This window comes from Equus caballus, chromosome 1 (genome assembly GCF_041296265.1).
Source record: "Equus caballus isolate H_3958 breed thoroughbred chromosome 1, TB-T2T, whole genome shotgun sequence".
NCBI lineage: Eukaryota > Metazoa > Chordata > Mammalia > Perissodactyla > Equidae > Equus > Equus caballus.
Genome location: NC_091684.1, coordinates 171,389,301 through 171,411,077, shown reverse-complemented (window position 1 = coordinate 171,411,077; position 21,777 = coordinate 171,389,301). Strand labels below are relative to the sequence as shown.

At 37.3% G+C, this 21,777-nt stretch overlaps 1 protein-coding gene across 15 annotated transcripts in view; it reads left to right on the top strand.

Moving 5' to 3' along the window:
• Positions 1-21,777, top strand: part of CHD8 (chromodomain helicase DNA binding protein 8) — a 58,326-nt gene that overhangs the window by 21,829 nt on the left and 14,720 nt on the right. For all 15 annotated transcript variants that reach the window (XM_070240316.1, XM_070240345.1, XM_070240330.1 and 12 more), the window contains 14 exons: positions 298-683; positions 1,724-1,838; positions 8,331-8,513; positions 8,595-8,663; positions 9,025-9,080; positions 9,603-9,720; positions 12,721-12,804; positions 15,737-15,874; positions 17,149-17,270; positions 17,410-17,653; positions 18,883-19,059; positions 20,110-20,253; positions 20,504-20,759; positions 21,351-21,561. In XM_070240316.1, coding sequence (XP_070096417.1) covers positions 298-683; positions 1,724-1,838; positions 8,331-8,513; positions 8,595-8,663; positions 9,025-9,080; positions 9,603-9,720; positions 12,721-12,804; positions 15,737-15,874; positions 17,149-17,270; positions 17,410-17,653; positions 18,883-19,059; positions 20,110-20,253; positions 20,504-20,759; positions 21,351-21,561 — 2,303 coding nt within the window. The remainder of the gene's footprint in view (positions 1-297; positions 684-1,723; positions 1,839-8,330; positions 8,514-8,594; positions 8,664-9,024; positions 9,081-9,602; positions 9,721-12,720; positions 12,805-15,736; positions 15,875-17,148; positions 17,271-17,409; positions 17,654-18,882; positions 19,060-20,109; positions 20,254-20,503; positions 20,760-21,350; positions 21,562-21,777) is intronic.

The window sequence follows — 21,777 nt, the reverse complement described above, 5'->3', positions numbered from 1 at the left end:
GACCAGTATCGCTCTGTTGTTTGAAATTTTTCTAGAATATTGGAGATGGGTATTCACATTAGGAGCATGGCTAAGGGATATTGAAGTTTAATTTGGCACAATTCTTGCGTTTTCTCACCTCCTTCCCACCAAAAAACACTTTTTTTTTAATGTGTCTAGGTTCGCTAAGACTTGGTCTGAGTCTGGTTCATGAGGAATTAGATGACTAAAGTTTCTAGCCTACCTGCTTCAGAGCTGGGTTTTATTAGGCCATTTAGTTATAAGCATGTTGAAATTTTAGTGTCTTTATTTCTATAGGCTGGCTCTTCTCAAGGGGCCTCTTCTGGGCTCTCAGTAGTTAAAGTTCTAAGTGCCAGTGAAGTGGCAGCTCTGTCCTCACCAGCAAGCTCTGCTCCCCATAGCGGGGGCAAGACGGGAATGGAGGAAAACCGCAGGCTGGAGCACCAGAAGAAGCAAGAGAAAGCAAATCGGATTGTAGCAGAGGCCATTGCTAGGGCCCGTGCCCGGGGTGAGCAGAACATACCTCGAGTCCTGAATGAGGATGAGCTGCCCAGCGTTCGGCCAGAGGAAGAAGGTGAAAAGAAACGCAGGAAGAAGAGCAGTGGGGAGAGGCTCAAGGAAGAAAAGCCAAAGAAGAGCAAAACATCTGGTACCTCCAAAACCAAGGGCAAGAGTAAACTAAAGTGAGTACCACCCGTTGTTATTTTGATGGCACATTTGAGGGCAGTGCACTCAGTTTAAACTAGTTTTGAGAGGAACTACTTGTATTTAGCAGCAACATAGTTCAAGGTGGTCTATCTGTCATAGAAGATAAGGCCTTTCTTTTCTCTGTCCAAATGCTCGTATGATTTGTTAAACAGAAATTTGCAAACTTTCATAGTTTGAAAGAGAAACATTAAGGCGTAGGAAAGATAGCCAGTCATTGTGTTGGAGGTTACATTTAAAAGCTATGACTATGTTTTTATATATTCTTCCTGATTTTGTATCACTGTAGTCTGAAAGATTTTTCACTACCCTCCTTCCACCCATACCTGTAAAGGAGAGCTGCTGGAGACACAGCTGCCTTGTTCTTGCATCTCATCTGTGAACTGAAGAAGATTTCATCCATCACTGTCAGCCTTAAGCAGTGTTGACAGAACTGAGGCTTGCCACATAATTCTTGTCACAACTGAGTGTCCTCTCTTTCCCTTCCACGTCTTGTAGCTTCACTCCTTTCTCCGTAGCTTCTACTCCCTGGGATTCTTTAGGCTTTTTGGTGTAATTATACCAATTCTTTATATTTGTACAGGATTTTTCAGGTTTTAAAAAACAAGTTTCATATCTATTATTTTATTTGATCCTCAACAACTGTCAAGCCAGGTATTACAAATACCATCACCATTTACAAATAAGGAAGCTAATGACAACTGGGACTAAAATGAGGCCTTGTAATTCTTAGTCCAGTATTCATTCTGCTATCACATGCTATCTTCCTTCAAGTATTTGTGAATACAGTGGTAGCAAGGATTTGTGAAATGTGGTGTAAAGGTCAGCCTGTGGTTTAGAAACCCCAATATCTTTTTTTTTTTCAAATACCCTACTCAATAGCTATGTGTCCCACAGACTGAAGATCTAAACACTTCTGTCTGGAAGCTTCATATGTGATGGTTTAGATTAATTATATTTTCTTACTCCTAAATTTTCCTTGCCCTCACTGAAAATGAATTTGGTTTTTCCTTTTTAGTACCATCACTCCTGTGGTGGGTAAGAAGAGAAAGCGTAATACCTCATCTGATAATTCAGATGTGGAAGTCATGCCTGCACAGTCACCCCGGGAAGATGAAGAAAGCAGCATTCAGGTAAAAGGATCCCTAAAGAACTTAGTAGAAAATTCATGTTAATTCTGACAGATAAACTAGGAAATAGAGACTGAGAGTCTATAAGCCTATGCACATTTCAACATTTTTTCTAAACCAGAGATAGGCCTAAAAGGTAAACGAGGTAGATCTGGTCATGGTCATATCTTTTAAATTTTTGTCTTTTTAGGCAAAAACATATTACTATAAAAATAGCAATACCCATTTTCCTCAAATTCTTATGTTTCAAAAACTAAGCAAAAATGAAATCATGTTGTATGATTGTTGTCGTGGCTGTGTCTGTGCTTTGGTTTCTCTTGGAACTGTCCAGCTATCCCTTTAGCCTTACCTTTTCTACACTTCAGGATTCTGACTCTGAACTGAGGTGCTTAAGCACCATGTTTTTTTCCTACCTTTTGAAGATGAGACATTGGAAGAGAATAAAAGAAGCTGGACCAGAAGAACTTTAGTCTTCTGTCTCTGATTCTTCCCTTACCGTTCCATCTTTGGCTGCAGTTTCCAACCATAGAAAGAACCTGGTATTAAGATTCAGGAGACCCCTGGTACTTCTAAGCAGCTCTGTGGGCTTAGCCAGTTTATGCTTAGTTGTGTCTGAATTCCTCATTTGTAAATGGAGGTTTGGACCAAATGAATCTTAAGTGCCTTTTCTAGCTATTAATTCTTATAAACGCCTCCCCTCTTTCTTAAGTTACATTTAAAACATTGACAAACTGATACTTGGCTTCTCCTGGGGGAAATTAAGCTGTGAGAATAGCCAAGACATTTTTGAAAAGGAAAATGAGGCAAAAACTACATTTAACAGACGTCAGAGCATATTATGAAACAATAATTATCAAGAGTTTGAAATAAGAAATAGCAGATTAATAAAAGATAGTAGGGCCTAGAAATAAATTCAAATAGTTACAACAATTTAGTGTATGAAGTTAAAATGCTATTTTTTTTTAAAGATTTTATTTTTCCTTTTTCTCCCCAAAGCCCCCCAGTACATAGTTATGTATATTTTTAGTTGTGGGTCCTTCTAGGTGTGGCATGTGGGATGCCACCTCAGCATGGCTTGATGAGCCATGCCATGTCTGCACCCGGGATTCGAACCAGCGAAACCCCGGGCCACCGAAGTGGAGCACACGAGCTTAACCACTTGGCCACGGGGCCGGCCCTTAAAATGCTATTTTAAAGATTATTTAATAAATTATATTAGGACAACTGGCTGGCCATTTAAGAAAAAATAAATAAAACTGATTTCTTGTGTCATTCCTTAAATACAAATTCTACTTTAATCAGAGGTCTAAATGTAAAAATAGATATCATGAACTTTCTATAGAACATGGAAAGGTTTGTTTTATAATTATTCAGTAGAGTAGATCTTTCTAAAGAGAGTATTAAAATTCAGAATTCATAAAGTGAAAGATTGATACATTGAACTGCATAAAAATTATGCATGTATGGGGCCAGCCCCATGGCCAAGTGATTAAGTTCTCACACTCCACTTTGGCAGCCCAGGGTTTCGCCGGTTCAGATCCTGGGCGCAGACATCAGTGCTCATTAGGCCATGCTGAGGTGCCATCCCACATGGCACAACCAGAAGGACCCACAACTATAATACACAACTACTGGGGGGGATTTGGGGAGAAAAAGCAGAAAAGAAGAATTATGCATGTATAACAACAAAAAAATTCCATAAACAGCATAGTGGTTAAGAGCACACTCTGGAACAAGATTTCATGGATTCTCATCTTAACTCTGCTATTTACTAACATTGTCACTTCAGCCTAGTTTACTTTACCTCTTGGTGCCTCAATTTCCTCATCTCTAAAATGCTCATAATCATACCTACCAAGTAGAGTTGTTAGGAAGATTAAATGTAAACATAGAACAGTGCTTAGCTTGTGATAAGAGAGTATAGTAAGAGTTATATATGTTTGTTAAATAAATGAAATAAAGGATTAAACTATTTGTTAAATAATCAAAAAACAAACTGAAGGCAAATTTTTATAATACAAGAAATAGATTAGTAAAATTTAAAAGCTGTGTATTAGTTTGCTAGGGCTGCCATAACAAAATAGCACAGATTAGATGGCTTTAACTACAGAAATTTATTTTCTCGCAGTTCTGAATTCTAGAAGTCCAAGATCAAGGGGTCATCAGGTTTGGTTACCTCTGAGACCTCTCCTTGGCTTGCAGGTGACCATCTCCTTGCTGTGTCCCTACATGGTCTTTCCTTAGTGCATACATCTCTGGTGTCTTTCTCTGTGTCCAAATTTCCTCTTCTTTTAAGAACACCAATCAAATTGAATTAGGGTCTACCCTAATGGCCTTGTTTTATCTTATTCACCTCTTTAAAGGGCCTCTCTCCAAATACAGTCTCATTCTGAGGTAGTGGGAATTAGGGCTTCAACATAAGAATTTGAGGGAACACAGTGTACAACCCATAACAAATGATAATGGACTTAAGTGGCAATGGACTTAAGATACAGGCATTTTATACACAGTTGGTGGGAGTATTGAGACAATGTTTTTGGCAAGTCAGTGTTTCAATATGTAACAAGATTTAAAATGTTAATGCCCTTTGACTCCATGATTGTGTACCCTGGAAACTACCTTATGAATATATTCTTGAAAGCATGCAGTGATGCATGTATTACAGCAGTATTTACAATAGCAAAAATGTCCAAACATTTAAAGTCCATTGGTGGAGAAATTGTTAAATAAAAATTATGAAAATCCATGCAGTAGGATATGAAATGACAATTGAAAACAATGAAGTAGAGTAGGGTATGCTAATGTGGAAAACTCCATATTAAATGAAAAATGGTAGATGTATAATAGTGTATGGAATATCTCTTTAATAACTTTTAAAAGTATGTGTATGTGTGTGTGTGTACACGTGTATACATACGTGCATACATGTGTGTGCCTCCATTTTTTTTCCTGGAAGGATACATAAGAAATTTTTAAGAGTATCTGAGGAGAGGGGTTGAAGGTAACTGGTTATGATTCCTTTACATTCATTTTTGTTCTTTAGAACTGTGTGAGTTGTTCAACCCCTTGAACATTTATCTTTTTGTTTTTTAGGTTAAAGTATATATATATTTCTTATATATATATATGTATGAGAAAAATTATGACAGTACAAAAAAGTAGACACTAAATCTCCCAATCTAGACCCGAACCTCACAGTTCCCTAGTTCTTTTCCTTAGAGGTAATCTCTGTTACTGTTTTTTTGTGTATCCTTCCAGACATATTCTTTACGTTCATGAGCACGTTACTTTTACTTCCAATTAATATTGGTATTTCATTCCTACTCTTCTGTACTGATTTTTTCCCCCATCAATACATCTTGAGGGTTGTTCTTTATCAGAAAAGGTAGACCTAGCCCTTTATTTCCCCCACCCTCTTTTTTGTTAAGAAAATTTTAAAAGATACACAAAAATAGGTTGTTTAATGAAGTCCCATGTTCCATCACCCCAGAAAGTTCCCTCATACCTTCTTCCAGTCAGTCCACCCCCTCCCACCGTAGGCAACCATTGTTCGCATCTCTATTACCATAGATTAACTTGGTCTCTTCTTGAACTTCCTGTAAATGCAATCATATAGTATGTACTCTTGGGTCTCACTTCTTTCAGCATAATGTTTTTTGAGATTCATTCATGTTGTTGAATGTATCAGTAGTTTATTCTTTTTTTTCTTGGGAAATATTTTATTTTATGAATATATGACAATGTTTATCCATTCTCCTATTAATGGACAATTGGATTATTTCCTGTTTGGAGCTATTATGAGTAAGGCTGCAGTGAACAGCCTTAGAACAAGTATTTGGTGGATCTAGCTTTTCATTTCTTAGAGCTAAATCCCCAGGAATGGAATTGATAGACCATAGGGAGGTTAAACATAGAAACATATAACTTTATAAGAATCTGCCAGCTTCCAAAGTGATTGTACATGTCCACCAGTTATGAGAGTTCCAGTTCTACAGTTCTACAACTTCAACATTTGATGTTGTCAGTCTACCCCATTCTTTCTTTTATTTTTTTTGCTGAGGAAGATTAGCTTTGAGCTAACATCTGAGCCAGTCTTCTTCTATTTAGTATGTGGGATACCTTCACAGCATGGCTGACGAGTCGTGTAGGTCCACACCCGGGATCCAATCCCGTGAATCGGCTGTTGAAGCAGAGTGCACTGAACTTAACCACTATGCCATGGGGCTGACCCTACCACATTCTTTTTAAATAGTTCTGTGGTTTTCCATTTTTTGACTATCATCAAAATTAGTTTAACCAATCCTCTGTTGGTGAGCATTTAGATTTTCTTTGGTCTTCTGTTACCACAAGTAATGCTACAGAGATTTGTACATGTGCAGATTTATCTGTTGGGTAATATCTTTGAAGTGGAATTGCTGGATCAAAGGATATTATCAAGTTTTCTTCTAGAGAGGTCCTGCCCCTGTGCACTCTCACCAACACTGTGTGAGTTCCTATTTCAAATATCTGGCCAAACTTTCTGATTTTTGCCAGTCTGTTAGGTACAAAAAAATTGGTATCTCAGTTTAGTTTTTAGTTATAATTATTTTGAGCGTGAGTGTCTTTTTACATTTAAAAGCCATTTGTGTGTGGTTTTTTTGTTCATTTGTGGTTTTTTTCTATTCATGTCATTTGCCCATATTTCTGTTGTGTTATTGATCTTTTGCTTGGTTATTCAAAAGAACTTTTTAGGCTTAGAATATATATCATGGCGTTTTCCCCCTCAGTTTATTATTTGTCTCGATTTTGTTCATAATGGATTCTATTATGTAGATATCTTAAAATTTTTTACAAGGTCAAATTGATGAGCCAGTTTATTAAAAACACCTTCCCTACTCCAGGATTATAAAAAATTCTTCCACATTTTCTTTTAGAAATTTTATGTCTTTTAAAAAAAATTTTAAGTCTTTGATCCTGTTATCATTTTGTTTCTTTCATCCTTTAGATGGCTAGCCATTTGTTTCCAATCTCATTTATAGAATAATCCACTTTTTCCCACCGATTAGAAGTGATATTTTTACCATGTTCTAAATCCACATAAGTGTTTTAGTCTGTATTTGGACACTGTTTCATTGACCTGTTTATCTCTTTTTGGAGAGGTACCAAGCTGTGTTAATTAGTATAGATTTATATTGTCCTTAATACTTGGTAAGGCCCAGTATACTTTTTCATATTGTTTCTGATTGTTCTTAGATGTTTGTTTCTCCATTTGAATTTTAGAATCAGCTTATCTAATTAAAAAGTTTTAGTAATTTTGTTTGGTCAAATTGATGTAATTAGGGAAAATTAAGTCTTCTTATTCCAGAACAAGTATATTTTACTGTTTGTTCAGTAAACATTTCTTATGTACTCCTACAGCATTTTAAAGTTTTCTTCATATAGATTTTATATATTTCTTACTAAATTTAATCTTTAGATAATTAGTCTTTTTGTTTTCATAAATACAATCTTTTCTCTCATTATACTTTCTGACTGAGTCAATATAAGAGTGTTATTGACTTTTAAAAATTAATCTTTTTTTTAAAGATTTCATTTTTCCTTTTTCTCCCCAATGCCCCCCGGTACATAGTTGTGTATTTTTAGTTGTGGGTCCTTCCAGTTGTGGCATGTGGCATGCTGCCTCAGCATGGCCTGATGAGCAGTGCTGTGTCCACGCCCAGGATCCGAACCAGCAAAACCCTGGGCCGCCGAAGCAGAGTGCACGAATTAACCACTTGGCTATGGGGCCAGCCCCCTAAAAATTAATTTTATGCCAAGCAAGTTTGCTCAGTTTCAGTAGTTCTGCTTCTAATAATTCATTTGATTCTTTTGGGTTTTCCAGGGATATAATCATAATTGAAAAATAAAAATTTTGTCTCTTCTTTCTTCCCAGTGTTTTATCATGACTCCAAGTATTACTTAAATTACTTAATTAAAAAATGTTTTACTCAACCACTTGAAAGAATAAGGTCAATCTAAAATATATTGATATGGAAATTACCTCTAAGAAATATTGTTAACTGAAAAAGTAAGCAGCAGAAGAATATGTATAGTATGATTCTATTTATTAAAACAAAAAAACTTTAGAACTAAAACAAAGAAACAAAATTAGACACAAAATTTTCTTGCACCTTTGCTCTTCAGGTTTGCTCCTGGTGTGCAGTACATTGCACTGTGCAGATTGAGAGTCCTATTTCAATTTCGCAGAGCTTCTTGGCAGTAGTACCCAGGTTTCCTTCAGGTGGATTCTGGTTCTTTGGTAAAACAATACAGCAAATTAATAAATATTTAGTGCACAGAATAAGTTACATGGTTTAACATCACATAGTTTGACAAATAAGCTCTTTGTCATCTGCTGGTTTGATTTTTCATAGGGATTTTGGAGTAAAATCTAAATATATGACAACAGGCAAATAGTTTCAAAGGTTTTGTCTTTGAGAGACTAAGCAGTTATTTTAATCATTTTTGACTTTACAGAAGAGACGCTCAAACCGCCAAGTTAAGCGAAAAAAATATACAGAGGATCTGGATATAAAGATCACAGATGATGAAGAAGAAGAAGAAGTAGATGTCACTGGTCCAATAAAAACTGAGCCTATCCTCCCTGAACCAGTGCAGGAACCAGATGGCGAGACTTTGCCTTCCATGCAGTTCTTTGTGGTAAGCTGAGAACTTAAGCACTTAGGGAGGTTTGTCCTGCTGCTCACAATCTCTGTTGACTGACTGCGTCTTTTGCTACAGGAGAATCCCAGTGAAGAAGATGCAGCCATTGTTGACAAAGTGCTTTCTATGCGGATTGTGAAGAAGGAGGTGAGGCCTCTATCTTTGATGTCAGCGCATAATGCTCCATTCATAGGCTTTATTTGTTGAGCACCTTTGGATGTCAGAATACCTTGCTACGGTATAGTCAGGAGAAATGGTGGGGAAAGTTAGCTAGAAAGCAGGAACTGTCTTAATGCCTCTTCTTTCACTTACCTGTTTAAAATGGGAAAAAGCTTACTTTCTCCAGCTATCAGGCCTCTAGTATTGAAGTACCAGATTAGTTCTTTAATCCCTCAGTCAGTAATGTGTTCTGGTAGCATTGGTATGAAACTCTACCATGTGTGGTTAAAATTAAAGGTTCTTTCTTTGAAAAATAAGGTATTGCTAACTATAATTTCTTTCTTCTCAGCTTCCTTCTGGACAATATACTGAAGCAGAAGAATTCTTTGTCAAGTACAAGAACTAGTATGTGATCTATGTAAAAAGCTTTTCACCCCAAACTCCACGTGGTTGTAAAAAGTTCTCCTGTATAGTCGATCCTGGGTGGGAATATGTCCATTTTTTATAGTCTTCCAGTCCAAATTGTTTTCAGTAAGGAAAATGGCTTTTCAAAGAGAAGTTCAGGAATTGATATGACTCTTAATATTTCCCTGCAGGAAGGTGGGGTAAGGGTGGTTCCTGATAATCAAATCCCTTGTGATCCTCTATACCTTAGTCTGTCATTAAGACCTTGCTAGTCAAAGTGTGATCTGTGGACCAGCAGAATTAGCATCATTTGGGTGCTTCCTAGAAATGTGAACTTTCAAGCCAACCCCAGACCAGGTGGTTTGTGTGCAAATTCAGGTTTAAGAAGCACTGACCTAAGAGACTGTCTCCTCATTTAAGCATGTACTCATTATGTCTGCTTCTGGCTAATCTCCGACTCCTAAACATTAGCCCACCAATTCCGTTTCTCACACCATAACTGGCTATTTCCATCCCCTTCAGCTCCTATCTGCACTGTGAATGGGCTACCATCTCCCAGCTAGAGAAGGATAAGAGGATTCATCAAAAACTAAAGCGCTTCAAAACCAAAATGGCTCAGATGAGACACTTCTTCCATGAGGTAATTAGGAATAGGTATTGCTTATCATTTATTTCAATGAAGCATAAATTACTGGGGTTATCAGCCTAGATGCAGTCTTCAAAAGACTTATAGTTGCTTTGCATATATTGGTATAAAGTTTAATTTTTGATCATTGGAGTTTCCTTAATTGCCCCATGGTTTGTTTTCCCAGGTCTAGATATGGTCTTTTTATAAGTTATAGAATATTTTAAAATTGGCTTTCTCTGTATTCATGATGTATTTTCAAAATGGATAATAAACTAATTTCTGGTCCGCTTGAGACATTCTTCACCCTCTAATGTCAGTCTTTAGCAGTTGATGGTATCTGTAGACATAAGCAACCATATTATTAAGAGAGAACATTTATTTTCTCTAGTTTCTAATCCAGTATGACTAGAAATGCTAATAAACGAGCTTTAATTTCCTATATCCAGTGTTACTGCAGGCTAAACACTGGAATATGCATAAGGGTCTCTTGGGCCATATTTTAGCACTCTATTTTGCTTTGAAAGCTTTGTGTACACACCTCTTGGCCAAACTTGGATTTTTCATCTTTATTCTATATACAGTACTAAGTCCCTGAAAAGAAAGATTATTTTTCAAAGGTTCTTAGAGCTAAAGGAGAAAAGGTCTAGTAAGAAAGATTGAGAGAAGGAATAATGTGTGGCTTCAGCAAAAAAAAACCAGTCCTGGCTGAATACATCTGATAAAGCTAACTTTGTATCACCAGGTTTGCCAATAAATGAATTATTTTCCACATCACCTGGAGAGGGCAAGTAGGACCATGTAGGTTTTATAATTTCTTTTTATGTGAAAATAGTGATAATTCGGTTGTGTTTTTTTATCCCTGTTCTTTTAAAGCCTAATTTGTGAAATGCACAATGAGACTGTAATCCCATTCTAGTTGGTATTAGATGTACCATTTGTGACCATTGAACCAAGCTCTACTAATTAACTCATATACCAATTAAATCTGCCTTTATAGGTAGGCCATGTAACCAAATCAATCATTCATTTATTCATCATTTATTATGTATTAGTCACTATGGTAAATAAACCAGACATGGTCTGTGTTTGCATGTAGCTCACTGTCTAATTTGGGAGAGAGAGATGTCAAAAAATAGTTCAAATTATGATAAGTGCCAGGAAAGAAAGAGCACAGGAAACCATAAGAAGGAAAAAAATGCCTGCTTTACTTTGGCTGATTAGGGAGGACTTCTCTGAGAATTGAATTATGAATAGGAGTTAGCTAGGCCATGAACACATGTAAAAAGTATCCCTGGCATGGGAAATAACATACGTGAAGTCTCTGAGACTGGATGAGGAACTGAAAGGACAGTGCAATTGATGTGCAAGAGAGAGAATGGCTTAAAATGAGATGAGAAATTTAGGCAAGCAGGCACTTATATATCTTTTCAGCAGTTTGGTTTTAGTTTTGTTTTTATTCCAAGTTCAAAGGGAAACCATGAACTATTTAAAACAGATCAAAGACATAAACCAATTTTCACTTTTAAAAGATCACCTAGACTTTGGAGAATGGATTGGAGAAGAGTAAGCATGAAAGTAGGATGAGCACTAAGGAGGCAGTTGAAATTTTCTAGATGAGGAATTACCATGGCTTAGACTGAAGTGGCTTCAGTGGGTAAAGAGAATGGATAGGTTTGAATTTATTTCAAAGTAGAATTGACAACACTTGATGTGATGGCATGTATTAAAGGGCTTCTGGTCTGAACACATGGGTGAGGTGGGATCATTTATTGAAGTATGGAAGATTTTAGAAGCAACTGATTTGGGGAAAATCAAGAATTTAGTTTACACCATGTTCAGCTTAAAATTCCTTAACACATGTCTAGTAAGCAGATGGATACACAAATACTGATTTTTCAGGCTGCAATTAAAATTTGGGATTTATCAGCATATAAATAGTTATTAAAGCTTTAATAATGAATAAAGTTAGCTATGGGGAAAGTTCTATACTCTCTAATAGTTCTGTACTTTCTTATAGATATTTCCTTTCTCTAAAAGAATGGATGTGAGCCCAGAACCAAGCCTTAAGGAATTCTCCCAAATTTAGAGGTATAGGAGAGGGAGAAGGGATTGTATTCCAGAGTGGTAGGAGAAAGCTTAGAAGAAAGATATGTCATGAAAAAAACAAGGGAAAAAAGTGTCTTAAGGAGGAAAGATTTTTTCCTTTAAGTTTCTTTGAGATCTTTCTTTGGAGCCTTGGGTTATTTGTCTTGGGATACCACCTAGAAGCTGGATACCAGTGACTTAGAAGAAAAAGAGCCAGTGAAGGTGATTAAGAATTGGCCAAAACCAAGATAAAGGGGGAGGGAGCTACCAAGAGAGTATGTCTCAGAAAAGCTAAGGGAAGAGACTGCTTTAAGGAGGGAATAATGAATTATTGAATACTGTGTAGAGGTAAAGTAAGATGAATACAGAAATGTTTCCATTTTATTTGGCAATTTGAAGATCATTAGTGACCTTGAAAAGAGTAGTTTAATTGTGTTATGGAAATGGAAGAAAGAGTAGAATGGATGGACAAGTGAAGGAGGTGATGAATTGGAGATCCCATGTATTTAAAACTCTTGGGAAAGTTTGGGTATGAAGCAGAACAGAAAAATAGTTGCAGGTGAATATAGAGTCAAGGGAGATCTTTTTAAGATATGAAATAGTAGAGCATGTTTGTATGTTCGTGGGAATGACCAAGTAGAGAGGGATTCCTAAAAAGGTGAGAAGGATCAGAATCCAGAGCATATATGGAGAGAGTGGCCTCTGTTAGGAAGAAGAGATACTTGCTCTGGTAACAAGTAAGAAGATGGATGCAGATGCAGATAAGTTTGTAGGATTTGATATTGTGAAAATGAGGAACTCCCTTCTGATGGCTTTTGTTTTCTTAATAAATTTTAAAGTAGGGTCATCTGTTAAAGGTGAGATAGAGGAGGGATGGGTTTATTAGTCATCTTTTGGTCTTATTGTTTGGTTTCATAATTCCTCTAGGATGAAGAGCCCTTTAATCCAGACTACGTAGAGGTGGATAGGATATTGGATGAGTCTCACAGTATTGACAAGGACAATGGGGAGGTGAGTAGGGTCACGGAGAAACATGAAAGGTCTCTTAGAGGTGTCTGCTGGTGTGCTTGTCCATCCTTTATTTTTCAGATATGGCTAAAAAGTCCCTGGGACTGAAAAGATACTTTTTAATTTTTCTGAGGGATCCTTAGAATGATAATGGGAAGGTAAGTGAATAGGGAGAGAAACTGAAAGGAAAGATTCCCATAAAGTCAAACATCTAGGAGCTATATTTATAAGTACTATTTTTTATAAGTATTGGGAGCTATATTTACAACTACTCATTCCTCCTGGTCTCATTTTCTCTTAGATTTTATATTGGAGAGCCTTGGTGTTCATTTGGGGGTGAGAGATGGGGAGGGAGAAGGGATGCTTCACAAATCTCCAAATTTATTAATATAAAAATACTTGTACAGGGGCTGGCCCTGTGGCATAGTGGTTAAATCTGGCACACACTGCTTCAGCCGCTTAGGTTCATGGGTTTGGATCTTGGGCACAGAGGTACACCACTTGTGAAGCCATGTTGTGGTGGTGACTCACATAGAATATAGAGAAAGATTGGCACAGATGTTACCTCAGAGCTAATCTTCCTCAAGCAAAAAAAAAAAAAGAGGAAGATTGGCAATAGATGCTGGAGTGAAGCTTCCTCACCAAAAGAAAAAAAAAAACTTGTCCAGACTTATAGCTTTCTCCATGTTGTTGTTGAGGATTATTTCTGCAACTTACCATTGGTTAAATGCATTATCGTCTGTCATTAGAACAGATCTACTGCATTTGAATCTGTACTTTTAAACCGATTGTAGGGTCCCATTCCCAGAGAGTCAGATTCAGTAGGTATAGATTGGGACCCAGAGATCTGTATTTTTAAGTTGATTGTCCCAGGGGTTCTCATGTATTGCTTGATTTGGGAATCACTGCACTAAAACTTTCTTAGATTAGGGAGCAAATTTTAAATATACTAAAACGCTTGCTGATACATTTCCATAAATCACTTTTTTCATTTTCCAATTAAGAGTCATATGGATCTAAGCCACCCATGAGTTCAACATTCTCTCATTTAAATCTGTTTCAAACTTAGCTAGGGTATGAACCACCATTTCCTTAGAACTCTTCGCTTTCTTTTCACTTTCAGTAGTAGTTGTTGGTTTAGCTTTGCAGGGCCATATTTCATAAAGTTTTTATCACTTCTAATAGTTCCTGCTTACACAGTGACCAGTAGAGAACAACACAACCTTGTTGAGATGTCAGTGCCAGGTGGTGAGCTGGGCTCGCTCACAAGCTAAGTGACTTGCTCCCATACATCATCCTTATAGGACCTAAGAGTCAAATCTAACCTCTGTAAAATTCCAAAGTTTACCCTATGTTATAAGCCTTCAGCATTGCTCAAATAGAACCTGAAGTGTCCAGGTTAAGGTTCTATCTGGACCAGTGTCTATTATAATTCAACATGTCTTCAAATGCTAACGTGCGTGCCTCAGATAACATATATTCTACTTTTTGGGTTGGGAGTGGGAGTTGTTTGTTGTTCGTTTGTGGGAGGTGAGTAAGGAATGGACCAGTTATTAGTCAGGACTGGTTAGTAACTGTTAAATCCATCTCATCATTTTCAGGATCTCAGCCTTCCCAGCCTTGAAAAGTGTATGCTCTCTACCAACATACTTAGGCTTCCAAAAGTAATTGGTTTTTGATTAGGCCCCTTTGGAATGTGTTGCAACTCACCTGACAGATGGAAATGTTTTAGTACCTTGGTACTGTAATTTATGCTCCCAGTTTTGGATAGTAACATTCTCTGTACCCATTTTCCCCCTCTCCAAAATGAGTTTAATTTGTCATCCTTTTTACATTACCTAATAGTGGAATTAAATATTATAATAAATACTAAAGTTTTTGAAAAAGTAATTTATGAATTTTTGAATGTTTGAAACATTCAAACATTTATGAATGTTTGAAATGTGTGACCTGAACAAATGGCCTTACGTAGAAAGTAACCTTAGTCACTACAATAAAGAAAAAGGTAAAAGAGCAACTAGATTAATTCTAGAGATTCCTTGATCTGTGACTCTGTTGAGGCACTTATATCTTCAAACTTATTGTGGGCTGTTTTAAGGGGCATTCATTCTATGAGTTGAAAAATTAGAGATTCTGTCAAGTTCCAACCACAGTACTGTGCTCTATGTAGGCATTTCACTGCAGGGGAAGGGATAGTGACCAATGCTAAAATGGCTCCTGTTCTCACTACTCAATGCACAGACTGCATTTCCATTTTTGTCTTGTATGAAGCAAGGATTAGATTGGGCCTAGTGTAATCCAGTGTTTCCCCTTCCTCTTCATTCTTGTTACCTCTCTTCAGTGATAGCTCTGTTGTTATCCCCTAGCTTCCCGAGGCTCACAAGGAAATCTCACATTATTGCCGTATGACTGCATATGATACTTTGAAGCATCATCTGCTCTCTGAGCTCTAGGAGCTCAGAAGCCCAGTGATTTCAGCCCTGCTCTGCTCCTATGGGTTCAACTTCTTCCTCACTTCTAGAAGTAGCCTGGCTTCCGCTGTCTCAAATTTGGTGCCAGGAGAATAGTATGGAACAGAGCCATCTCTTTCAATTTCAACCTAGTTCAACACAATATAGGAAGAGAATTTTTTTTTTCATCTCCTCGGTTGATGAGTATAATGTTTCAGTGCTTAGTGTTGTAGAAACTACTGGGTAAAGAAATTTTACTTTTAGAACAGATTCTGATAAATTACCTGGAAGAATGATCAAAGCCATGAATAGTACAGTGCATCAACAGCTGAGCCTGTGGTTGGTGTTTTCAGGCTGACTTTTTCGGCGCCTTTTTTAGGTATTGAATCATTGTGATCTGATTCTCTATACTCAAATTCTTAGCCTTTAACCATAGCAGAGAACACAGAATCAGTATATTAAGGCTTTGGCTTCTTCTCTCTTAGCCTGTAATTTACTACCTGGTGAAATGGTGCTCCCTGCCCTATGAGGATAGTACATGGGAGCTAAAAGAGGATGTTGATGAGGGCAAGATTCGAGAATTTAAACGGATCCAGTCAAGGCACCCAGAACTCAAAAGGGTGGTAAGTACATTTGCATTTGGAATATAAAGCCCATCTAGGCAATGATTTAATTTTTCCCCTATAGAATTTATGTTATTTTAGGTTTTTATTATGGAAATTTTCAAACATACAAAAGTTAAAGAAATAGTATAATAGACTCATCACTCAACTTTAATAGTTAACACATAGCCAATCTTTTTGCATGTATTTCTCTACCCCTTCATTTCTCTGTTTCCCAGATTATTTTAAAGCAAGTCCTAGGTTCCTTTATTTCATCTGTAAATATTTCAGTGTTTATGTCTAAAAGATAAATAATACCATTATTACACCTGAAAAAATTCAGCCATTCCTAAATATAATCAAATAACCAATCACTGTATATATCTCCCTGATTGTCTTCTAATTTTTGTTAAATTGTTTGAATTGGATTCTAAATAAGGTCCATATATCGCTCTTGGTTAATATGTCTCAAATCTCTCTTATAGTTGCCCTTGGTTTCCTCTCCCTCCTTTGGAATTTGCTCTTGAACAAACCAAGTGATTTGTTCTCTAGGGTTTTTCACAGTCTGAAGTTTGCCAATTGTATTCCCCTTGGTACTTATTAACATGTTCTCTGTCCCTCATATTTCACATAAATGGTTAGATGTAGAGCAGGCTTGTCTATTAGAACTTTTTAGAGCTGTGCTGCCCAGTACAGGAGCCACTAGCCACATTTCAAATACTCAGTAATCACATGTGGCTAGTGGCAGATATAAAACATTTTCTGTCATTGCAGACAGTTCCATTAGATATCACTGTTCTAGAGGCTTGGTCAGATGCGGGAGGGAGGCCACTAAGTCTGCTTCACAGGTGATTCCATCAGGTTGTCTTTTGTGATATCATCAGCCATTTATGATCATTGCCTAGATCCATTCTTTAAGGATTTTTAAATGATGACATTTTAATTCTATCATGTCTTCATTTATTAGCCAGAATCTTCTATCAAAAGAAATGTTTCACGTACAATTTGGTTACCCTGAAGTACAGATAGTATAAGAAAGCTTTATTCTTTTCCTTTATTTCCCAGTTTTCAAAATAATGAAATAGTTTGCTCGCATCCTCCAAAAGTGACCAGTGGGTTTTTCCTCTTTTTCTTAAAAAAGTGTCATTATGAACTCATGAATTTGACTATATTTAACATGTTTTAATCCAAGCAATAATGCTTGTGAATTGACTTCAACTACTAGAACTACCTGGTAAGTTTGCCTAATTTTGTTAGTATCTCCACCCCGTTTATTCAAATTTTCTATTTTTTAGAATCGTCCACAGGCAAGTGCCTGGAAGAAGTTGGAACTGTCACATGAGTATAAAAACAGAAACCAGTTACGAGAATATCAATTGGAAGGAGTCAATTGGCTGCTCTTTAATTGGTATAACAGGTAAAGAAAAGAGTGGGCCCTTAAGATGTAGGCTTAGTCTGGGATTATTCTTCATTTCCTGTTAAAAGTTTCTTTTTACCTACTTTTTTAAAGGTAGTATCTTTTGACATGCTTTTCTTTTTCCACGATGAATCTACAGGCAGAACTGCATCCTGGCTGATGAGATGGGATTGGGCAAAACTATTCAGTCCATTGCCTTCTTGCAGGAGGTATATAATGTGGGCATCCATGGCCCCTTCCTGGTCATTGCCCCACTATCCACAATTACTAACTGGGAGCGAGAATTCAATACGTGGACAGAGATGAACACTATTGTGTACCATGGCAGTCTGGCCAGCCGGCAGATGATTCAGCAATATGAAATGTACTGCAAAGATTCTCGGGTAAGTTGTATGTCATGGGAATGTTATGGTTTAGAGAGAGAAGGCCAAGGTATGTGGTATTTTAGAGACTTTTATGCAAATAAAATACTTTTATTGAGCTGTATGTGATTTAAGACATTTTTATCTGGATTGTGCAGGGTGTTTTTTTGACTTTACTATTTTTATCCACTGGACATTTTGATTCAGTGGAAGTTCTGACTTTATTTATGAATACATACATTCTAAATAGAATTTTACCAGCATTGATGAGTTTTCTTGAGGAAAGTATTTTCCAGAATAAAATTTGTTTAGCCATTTTAATTCCTTGATCCATATGGTGGTGAACTTAAACTATTTCCTGTCTTTTCTTTTTCTTTTTTAAAGTCTATTAAAATTTTCATCAAGATCAATTTCTTTTTCTATGTAAATTTGAAAATAAAAATTTGAATCATCCATCCTTTCTTAACATCAAATTTTATGAATTGTTTTTGTACCATTAGTTTTCTGTGATTTTTATTGCTACCAAGCCAAATTTATTCAAGTCATATTTTGTTGCTCTTAATTTTGTTAAGATGATTCGATTATTCTGTCCACTTTTAGATATTAACCAATATTACCACATACTATGTTACCTATTTTTACTTTTAGTTTTGTCTTGTATGTTTCAGAAGTGCCCAACATTTATGGATTTCATTGTTAAACAATGAAAGATCTAGGAACGAAATACATGAGCTAGGTATACAGCAGAATCTTTGGGGCCAGCCCGGTGGTGCAGCGGTTAAGTGCACACGTTCCACTTCAGTGGCCCAGGGTTCCCTGGTTTGGATCCTGGGTGCGGGACATGGCACCACTTTGCACGCCATGCTGTGGTAGGCATCCCACATAGAAAGTGGAGGAAGATGGGCATGGATGTTAGCTCAGGGCCAGTCTTCCTCACCGAAAAGAGGAGGATCAGCAGCAGTTAGCTCAGGGCTAATCTTCCTCAAAAAAAAGAAAAAAAAGTCCAGCTTCATTCAGTGAGGTCTGTCATTTTTCCAAGAAGCTGAGTATGTTGAGGAGGCAGTGTGTCTTAAATTCAGTGACTTATGCACTGTTTATTAGGAAGATGAGCAGTAGCGGAGTTGGGTGGTGGTGTAGTTGGTATTTCCTATTAAGCCTGCCTGAATATAGAAAAAAGAACGTGTAATTCAGAAGAGTCCTCATTTAGGTACATTTTAGGCCTTTTCTGACTTTACTGCCTTCATGCTTAGGGGCGCCTCATCCCAGGAGCATACAAGTTTGATGCCCTAATCACCACTTTTGAGATGATTTTGTCAGACTGTCCTGAGCTTCGTGAGATTGAATGGCGTTGTGTCATCATTGATGAGGCTCATCGACTAAAGAACCGTAATTGCAAGCTGCTTGATAGTCTGAAGCACATGGACCTGGTGAGTTCCTCACACTGACTTGTGGCAGAAACACTTGGAATTAAAATAACTTTAATTCTCTGTAGAATTAATATAACGCTAATTTAGCAGAGAAGAAAAAAGAATCAGAATTTTGGTATTGGGTGGTGGGTATGGCCTATGGGAATGGTAACCTGACAGCCATACAAGTCATTTAAATTTTAGAATTGGAAGGCCATGGTAGGTCAGTGGTTCTCAACCAGATGGAGAGGTAGGATACTATATTAGTTACCTGTTGCTGCGTAACAAAATACCTCAAAAGTTAGTTGCTTAAAACAACTTTATTTTTTGCAACTCTCTAGCTCAGCAGCTTGGACTGGGCTCAGCTAGGCCATTTGTTTAGTGGTCTTGCCTGGAGTCAGTAATGTGGTTACAGCTGGCAGTTGGTGCTGGTTGTTGGCTGGGGTGCCTGAGTAATCTTCCACATGGACTGTCATCCTCCAATCGGATGTTTTGCTTTGTTTGCTTCTTTACTTGGTAGAGTCAGGGCAGTGTTCCAAGAGAGCAAAGGCGGAAGCTGCAAGGCCTTTGAGCTGTAGGCTCTCAAACTCACACAATATTACTTTTATTACATTCCCTTTGTCAGAGCAAGTCATAAGGCAAGCCCAGATTCACGGGGTGAACCTTGATAGAAGGAACTACAAAGAATTAATGGCCATATTTAATCCAGCACAAGTACATTCCATAGAAGGAGACATTGGGATATATATGTCTGGGGAGTTGAGTGTAGAGAAGCATATGTAATTGGAAAAAAACCATATTCTGAATATTTCTTTATTTGCTTAAAATCATAATAATTAAGTTAATCGAATATATTAAATAATACCAAGTGTTTTCGTGAATATTTTATGTTTATCAAAAGAGGGAGCAAGTGAAAGAAAAGTTAAGATAGTAATCTGGTCCCCCATAATTTTACAGGTAAAAAAGTTAAAGATAGAAACTTTTCAAAACTGGGGTTTGATAGAAAACCCCAGCCCCAGAAGTCGTTTGTGCTTTTGAGTTTTATCATTTTTCTGTTTTCTCCATTTGTAGGAACACAAAGTACTACTTACAGGAACACCGTTGCAAAATACTGTGGAGGAACTGTTTAGCTTACTTCATTTCTTGGAACCTTCACAGTTTCCCTCAGAATCAGAGTTCCTCAAGGACTTTGGGGATCTCAAGACAGAGGAACAGGTAGGAAGTCTCTCTGATGAGATACTAACTCAGGACAAAAAAGGTAAAGTTTGTACTAAGCAGACATCTCTTTCCATAGGCATCAAGGGCCTTTCTGAACTCCTTATAAGCTTGTGACTACATCATTTGTGGCATTGTCCAAAATCTACGTTGCTCAGATACTGGAAAACTCATTGTATTTCTGTGTGCTTCCACATAATGAAAGACTGTTTATCCTCATGTTATTGATTTCTCTCTGTATTGGGGACAGGTTCAAAAGTTACAGGCCATTCTCAAACCAATGATGCTGAGAAGACTCAAAGAGGATGTTGAAAAAAACCTGGCACCCAAACAGGAAACTATTATTGAAGTAGAGTTGACCAACATCCAGAAGAAATACTACCGGGCTATTTTGGAGAAGAATTTTTCCTTTCTTTCCAAAGGGGCAGGTCATACTAACATGCCTAATCTACTCAACACAATGATGGAGTTGCGCAAATGCTGCAACCACCCATATCTCATCAATGGTGAGAGAACTCCTGGAAAATACCTGCATTTCTGTATTACCCATTTTTACTATCTAAATGATACTCCTCAGGAACAGTGGCTGTATTACCAATCTAGCCTAATTTGGAAGTGGAGGGGGCTTCTTCTAAAAGAATTCTCATGTGGAATGTCTTTCTCTAGTTCTTTCTACCCGCTTGATCCTGTGTAATCTCCAAAATTAAATAGGATTTACTATTTACAATTGCACGAATAAGAACTCAAGTCATTCTGTTCTCTGGATAAATCTTGTCACTGGTACTCTACTTTTCTCTTTCTGTTTTGGATGCCAGTAGGGTAGAGATAGTGGTTTACATGTACTGTCCTAGTCCTTGTCCACATATTTACATATCTTTTACCCAGTTACTGTCTTAAGCCTGACTTACTTAGAGTACTTTGTATAATACAATTGAAGATGATTTAGGATTTTTGGGTGCTTAAAGTCTGTGTGTGAGAAATGTTGATCTCAATCAGATTACCTTTTTTTCCTTTGCTTCCTTATCTCAGTTAAATAATCTGCAGCCTTAGTATGTTTCTCTGGATCTCACCATCAGGTTTGATTTTTCTTTTGGCAGGTGCAGAAGAAAAAATCCTGACAGAATTTCGAGAAGCTTGCCATATTATACCTCATGACTTCCACTTGCAGGCCATGGTTCGTTCGGCTGGCAAATTGGTTCTTATTGACAAGTTACTTCCAAAACTTAAAGCTGGTGGCCATAAGGTTCTGATCTTCTCCCAGATGGTACGCTGCCTAGATATCCTAGAGGATTATCTAATCCAGAGGAGGTGAGAAAAAGAGTCATCCCTTGCCTTGTGTTTACTGTATCTTCATAAAGCTGCTGAGAGTAGGAAGGCCTGTATTTAATTAAAGTTGACTGGGACTGGGATAAGAGCAATATTTGAGACTCTCTCTCACAACTTTCTGGTAAGGTTTTTTGTCAACTAGAGATCCGGAGGTACTGGTGTTGATTCTAGTCGGCTTTTGGGGGGGGTCTTTTTCTG